The sequence below is a fragment of the Phoenix dactylifera genome, chromosome 15, assembly GCF_009389715.1.
Source record: "Phoenix dactylifera cultivar Barhee BC4 chromosome 15, palm_55x_up_171113_PBpolish2nd_filt_p, whole genome shotgun sequence".
In the NCBI taxonomy this organism is placed as follows: domain Eukaryota; kingdom Viridiplantae; phylum Streptophyta; class Magnoliopsida; order Arecales; family Arecaceae; genus Phoenix; species Phoenix dactylifera.
This window is the reverse complement of record NC_052406.1, coordinates 5,826,279-5,832,773: the sequence shown is the minus strand read 5'-3', so window position 1 is coordinate 5,832,773 and position 6,495 is coordinate 5,826,279. Positions and strand designations below refer to the sequence as shown.

General features: G+C 50.0%; 1 protein-coding gene across 1 annotated transcript; it reads right to left on the bottom strand.

The window, feature by feature from the left end:
- Positions 1 to 1,177: 1,177 nt before the first annotated feature.
- Positions 1,178 to 2,296, bottom strand: LOC103723726. Its single transcript, XM_008814743.4, has 2 exons — positions 2,052 to 2,296; positions 1,178 to 1,693 (listed from the first exon to the last, which is right to left on the bottom strand). Exons 1-2 carry the CDS (start codon positions 2,186 to 2,188, stop codon positions 1,330 to 1,332), a joined length of 501 nt encoding a protein of 166 aa, XP_008812965.1. The 5' UTR covers positions 2,189 to 2,296; the 3' UTR covers positions 1,178 to 1,329.
- Positions 2,297 to 6,495: the final 4,199 nt, after the last annotated feature.

The window sequence follows — 6,495 nt, the reverse complement described above, 5'->3', positions numbered from 1 at the left end:
AGATTGCGATGTGTGGAGAATACCTGGATCTAATATAGACATGATCTTTTGCTTGAAATTTCAAAACCATGAGCCAATTATAAATTATAAATTGAGAATCGAGAATGAATCAGCCATCTAACAAACAAAATTGGACCTGGCTTTAATTGCAAGCAGAGGCAGTATAATTGAGCTCCCCAAGTTAGCTCGAAGTAATCAGATGACACTACTATATCTGGTTGGACAGAAACGCCCACCTACTCGAGGGTAGATGGATGCATGTGAGGTCGATTGTGGATAGGGCTCTTCGACATGTTGCAGAGCTATCTACAACCACTACTGCAGATTCATCTGGGATGGCTAGGAAAATCTAAGACATCCATTCTATTGCAGCAGCGTCCATATTTACCTTCTTCTCTTGGGTGCCCCCACCTCTCGCCCATTTCAAGGTGAATTTTAATGGTAGTGCCTCTGCCAATGGAGCTAGCGGTGGAGTTGGTTTTGTAATCAGAGACCATGCATTTAGGTTGATTGCAGCAGGGGGACGACATTCTTCGGACGTGACTGCTATTGGGACAGAGCTTCAGGCAGCTTGGGAGAGTATCACCTTTGCGAGGCAAGTGCTTGGTGCGGATAGGGTGTATCTTGAGGAGGACTCTTCTATCGTGATTGATTGGTTTCAGGGAGAGGATCGGTGTGGGTGTGGGAACCCATTGTTGTATGACATCTGCCGACTGGTGGGAGATTTGGATTCCTCTAAGGCAATTCATGTCTTCAGGAAGGCTAATAGGGCAGCCAACTAGGTTGCCTCTTTTGTTGCTTGGCATTCTGGTGCAGTCTTGTGGATTACTGAGATAGCTATCCCTTCATGTTTACGCTCTTTTCTCTTTCTTGATTTTACTTACTGTACTCACATTAGAGCTGTTTGAGCTGCCGTTGTATCAAAAAAACATAAGAATAATAATCAGATGACACTTCCTAGAACTTAGGATCAATCGAAATGGCCGGCTATGCCGGTCAAGCGGTCAATCGGCATTGTGTCTAAATCTTTAGACTGGATTAGGACCAAACTATGCCACTTGCAGCCCTACCTCTGAAAAATCTTTCAAGGTGGTCCGCCCGTGGTAATTAAGCTAGTTTTGTGTGGGGCTGGAATTTTTCCCCATTTTCACGTCATCATATCACCAAAATCACAATCTTATGAATCTTTGCTCTTTGTTTGTTCCTCAGGAAAGAGATACAATTTTTCTTCTTTGTTGCATTGATCGTACCTTTAACCATAACAAGACATGAAGATTACGTCCTCTTCTGTATGTGTGAAGACCGGTACATGAGATAAACTTTAATTCGTTACTCTCTCTGATACATTTGGCTAGAGACCTCTTCCAAGAGCTTATATCTTCTAACCTTACCCCTAAAGGCATGCTTGCTTCTCCCCAAGCCTGGCGATAGCTCTGCCGATCTTGCGATCTCGACCGTTGGTGATCTCTCGGGCGCTCTTTGCTTTTTGATGGGCTTGTTGAGGTGCAATGCATAGGCACCCCGGTGTACTTTCAGTCCCAGCCCTCCATTATTACTACCGGAGGACGAAGAGGTTGAGTTATTGTGATCCTGGGTGGAGGATTCCTGAGGGAGAGACTTTACTCCTTCGTCCCTTAGGCACCAATTGCATGCTCGATAGGTCTCAGTTTTTAGGTAGAGATCGCTGCAGTATCTGAAGGGAGAAGAATCAATTAATAGAAGACAACAGCTTACCTTGTGTTATGGAAATCCGCATAGTTATTAAAGGCGAATTATGAGACGAATCTTAGTACGATTATTTTTTTTTTTTTTCTTGCAAATTCTTTATAAATAGTTTCTGTAAACTTCCTTTTTTTAATAAAAGTCGGGTATCTTTGCCTCTCTCTTCACCAACAAAAAAAAGAAAGAAAGAAGAGATTATCAGGATGGTGGCGAAGAAGGATTCGTAAAAGCCGACTTGGATCAGATTGATCTACTGTCATTTCTAGCTATTGAGGAAGCTTTGAATCAACCAATATCGATTACAGTGGAAGAATCGTATTGTTTCTTACTTGTGTTGAGATCTAACGAGGCAGATCTTGCATCGAAAGAGCTCTTGCGGCAGGCCGTGATCGCCACACATGCAACAGACCACAGATGAGGATGTCGGAGATGGGGAGGGAGGAACAGCACCTTCTTTGCCTCCCATCTCAAGAGCAAACTAGGAGAGAAGGCTTTCTCATCAAGCTTCTTCTTGTTGGGAGAGGAAACTGATGAATAGGAGAGAGAGAGAGAGAGAGAGAGAGAGAGGAGGAGAAAATAAAGTTAGAAATAGAAGAAAGGGACGGGGGAGTTGGGAAAAACCACACACATCTTCTTCGTCTCTTTATGGTGGCGGTCTCTTTCGCTGGCCCACTTGCGGAAACGAATAAAACATGGGGCCATTGGATTAGCATGGAGGAAGAGATGGGTAACGTAGCCTTGCGAAATGAGTGGGTCGATCATTTGGAGCACGAATCTCTATGTTCTCCTAACGTACAAGCCACTGCGATGGACTGACTTTAAGGTGCAAATGGGTCGGGTCGGGTCGGGTCTTGAGTGATCCCAACCTAATTCGATTGCTTATTCGCATTCTAATTTTGGACTTAGATCCAACCCAATTGAAGATCAATTTGGGTCAGGTCGGGTCTATGTATAACCCAGATCCGACCCAAAAATTTTGGGTCCGAATTGGATCCAAGTTGAATCTGGGCTGGGTCCGTCACAAAGCCTACTTTCATGAAATGGATGCTCTCATGACCACCGGTCGAGTTCAGAATAGAGAGCCAACTGAGATGCATACTGACTGCCTGGAATGAACCAGTGGAGAGTCGCTACACATGTAATTCCAGAGTAACATCTTGAGGAGAAAGACCTAGGGTTTCGAAGAATCGGAGAAGGGAGGAACATCTAGAGGAGTAACTGAGGAAGAATCAAAGAAGAGAGGATGGGGGAGAACAATGTAGGGCAAGTTGCAGATCTAAGGTTTTGGAGGAGGGAGATACCTTCGGGTTGAGACAAAGCATGCTGAAGTCACCAGATGCCGAAGAGACTCGTTGAATCGCTGCACGAGTATGAAGCGGAAGATCCATCTAGGAAGGAAGGGTTTTGCATGATGGCTCCAAATGTTCCTCAGCCTTAGCTCAGGGGAGAATCGGAAGATCGAAGAGAGCGATGGAAAGGAAAATCGAACGGCATGGTTAACTGGCTAAGCCTCGGCTGAAACCTTAAAGCCAATGAGCAAGCAACGAAGTAGGCATCTGAGCGATTCCCTACGAGATGCGGCTACAGCCTGTGGGCCTGCGAGCCCAAATAAAAAATCCGGATTTGGGTTAGATCGGATCTGGTCGGGTTAAGATTCAGTAAATCCAAATCCGATCCGAAAAATAGAACGGGTCCAATTTTAAAACTCGATCCAACCCCACGGGTCTTCTAAAATGGGTCAGGTCGGGTCTAACCAGGTCAGGTCAGGTCATGGGGCAACCTGACCCATTTGTAGCCTTAGATAGAAGGTTGAAAGGTGCTCAAGGAGCTCAAATTTTGGCGATAAATGAATCTTGGAGATGTTAAAGGGACGTATTTGCAAATGTTTTAATGTTATAATATGGTTTGCTATAATGTCACAAGTTCCATATGGAACATGTTTTGGGTGTTAAGTATGGCATATACATGCCATGTTAATGAGAGAATATCTATTCTATTAATCTCCATAGCTGAAACATCTCAGTGTGGTGTTTGTCAAGCTCCGTGTTCCCATGGCCATCGGCGAATGCGTCGTTCTGTTATCTGACTTTTAACCACGCCTTTTCCACAGGCCAACAAAAAAACCAAAGAAAGAAAAATACTCCCTTGGACCTTGAGGTTAAATAAAATAGAGGACCCATCATAACTGGGTCCCAGGAGCGGCCCAATGTATTTGGGGGCCTAAGGCCATTTTGTGTTTGAGGCCTTCCCTACAGTGGGCCGGCCTAAGGCGAATTCACAGGGGGCCTTTTTTTCCATTTTATCTTTGAGGCATTTCCTGCGGTGGGCCTTCTTTGGGCCGGGGCCTTAGGCGACCGCCTCAGTTGCCTAAGGGTTGGGCCGGCCCTGCTGGGTCCCATTCAGATTTGTCAACAAGGGGACGAACTATGGCTTGTCGGCGAGGGATAGAGAAATCTAAAAGGACTTCTTGTTTTAAAATTATCACAAGATGTGTCCGGACTGCCGCCACAAAAATGTGCTCTCTCAGAAGTGCTTATAGATGATAATTGTATTACCAAGTAGCATGACATCTAAGTGAAAGTATTTTGTGACTTGCTCATATGTGTTCTGTTGCTGGTGGTCCAAACCGAGAACGATTAGCACAGCGGTGTGAACGGGGTTCCGTTTGAGTTGCCTTGGTTGGTGTTGATTGCGCTCCACCTTCCACCGGAAAACCTGCAAGCAAGCCTCGCACCACCACTGGGGTAGTGGGGGCCCTCCGACGATCAAGTCAGAGGAGATTGGAGGAGAAGGAGAGATAATAGTAGCAAGTAAGAGAATGCTCTGAAAGTTCTTGCTCACCCCCCCTCTTCCTCCCAGCCGCATATATACCAGGCTGGGGGGTCTTTCAGGGGGGTTCGTCATCGTGGGGCACGATGGAGCTGCCACTGACACGGCCGTTATAGGGCGTCGTGGGGCAGCGCTGGGTACGGCCATGACAGGGCGTAGTGGAGCTCCGCCTTGTACGGCTGTTACAGGGGATCGTGGAGCAGCGCCAGATACAACCGTTGCAGGGAGTAGTGGAGCAGGAGGCTGCGGCGTGCCTCTGGGGAATAGCCAGTCGTTGTCGAGAGATGTCCGACTCGGGGTCGGGCTGCGGAGACGAAGATGTCCGACTCGGGGTCGGATTGCTGGATCAAGGGGCAGCCGACACGGGGTCGGGCTGCGGAGCCGAAGATGTCCGACTCGGGGTCGGATTGCTGGATCAAGGGGCTGCCGACTCGGGGTCGGGCTGCGGAGCCGAAGATGTCCGACTCGGGGTCGGATTGCTGGATCAAGGGGCAGCCGACTCGGGGTCGGACTGCGGAGCCGAAGATGTCCGACTCGGGGTCGGATTGCTGGATCAAGGGGCTGCCGTAGTCTTCCTGGGCGCGCGTGCCGGTCACGTGGGGCATGGTGGCTAAGTTCCCCCGTAACAGTAGCCCCCCACTTCCGAGCCTGGAACCAGAAGGGGAACGGGTGAAGGGAGTGATGCTTCGAGATTGCCGCCATCCCTCGGAGAGGCGCGCGCGCTTCGAGCTCCCCGCCTTCTTTATGGCGTATGGCGGTTGTTGCTGACCTGGCAGTCTGAGGATTTCGGCGGACATCCTTCCTTAATGGCGTCGATTCGCCTTTGGGGCGCGAGCGACCCTTCGGCAGCCAGGCGTCCTCTGGCGTCACCGAGGCGTCACCCACCTTTCCGCCTATTTAACCGGGGGCCCTCCTCCGTCCGCCTTTCTCTTTACAGACATCTTCGAGTTTCTCCTTTGCGCTGCCGTCATTGCCGTCGGACTGTTCGCTTGCTCCTCCTTTGACGCTCTCGGAGCCGTTCTTCCTCCTCTTCCGGTGAGTTGCCCCATTCTTCAATTTAAGGCTCTCCATACTTTCTCCTTTTGTATTAGTGTACTCCAGTCGTTCCGGTCCTTTCCCCCTTCTTGACCCCGTCCTGACCGTAGATTCACTGGCCATTAGGGATGGGCGAAGTGAGAGCAGACCGCATTAAGTCGGAGCTGGTCGCCGAAGACCTAGATAGGTTCGTGGCTCGATACCACCTTCCCGAGGCCTGCAATGTTACGCTCCCGGGGCCTGAGGAGAGGATGTCCCATCCTCCTCCAGGGAAGGTTGCCATCAATGAGGGCATTCTTCAGGCCGGGTTCCGCTTTCCCCCCTCGGACTTAGTCGTTCAGGTGCTTCGGGGTTTAAGAGTGGCGCCGACGCAACTGGTGCCGAACTCATGGCGCGCCCTGACGGCCTTTCAGGTTCTCTGCCGCATGCACGAGGTTCCCGCCACCCTGAATGTCTTTTGGGAATGCTACGGCCTGAGCGGCCACCCCCAGGACAAAGGGTGGTGGTGCTTTGCGGCGCGGCGAGGGTGCGGCCTCGTCAAGGAGGCTCCTATCTCCATTCACGGCTGGAAGGGGCGCTTCTTTTTCGTTGACGCAGATCCCTCTTGGGGAATCAGGGCAACCTGGGAGACGCCGATGAAGTCCCCGATTGGCCTATCGAGGTTGTCGAGGGAGGAATCCGATGGCGTCGCCGTCTTGAAGGGGTTGGTTGCCGAGGGCCGGCTCCCCTCGGTGGCTCGCCTTATTTCCGAGGATACCTTGGTGAACGTCGGTCTGAGCTCGGTCCCCGCTGATCGTGAGCCCGCCACCATTTCTTTTTTAGCTCTTTTCTCCTCTTTCGTCTCGTTCTTTCCTTCAGTTTCTCAACCTCCGACCACCTCGTCCTCTTTGCAGAGATCGACGACGTCAT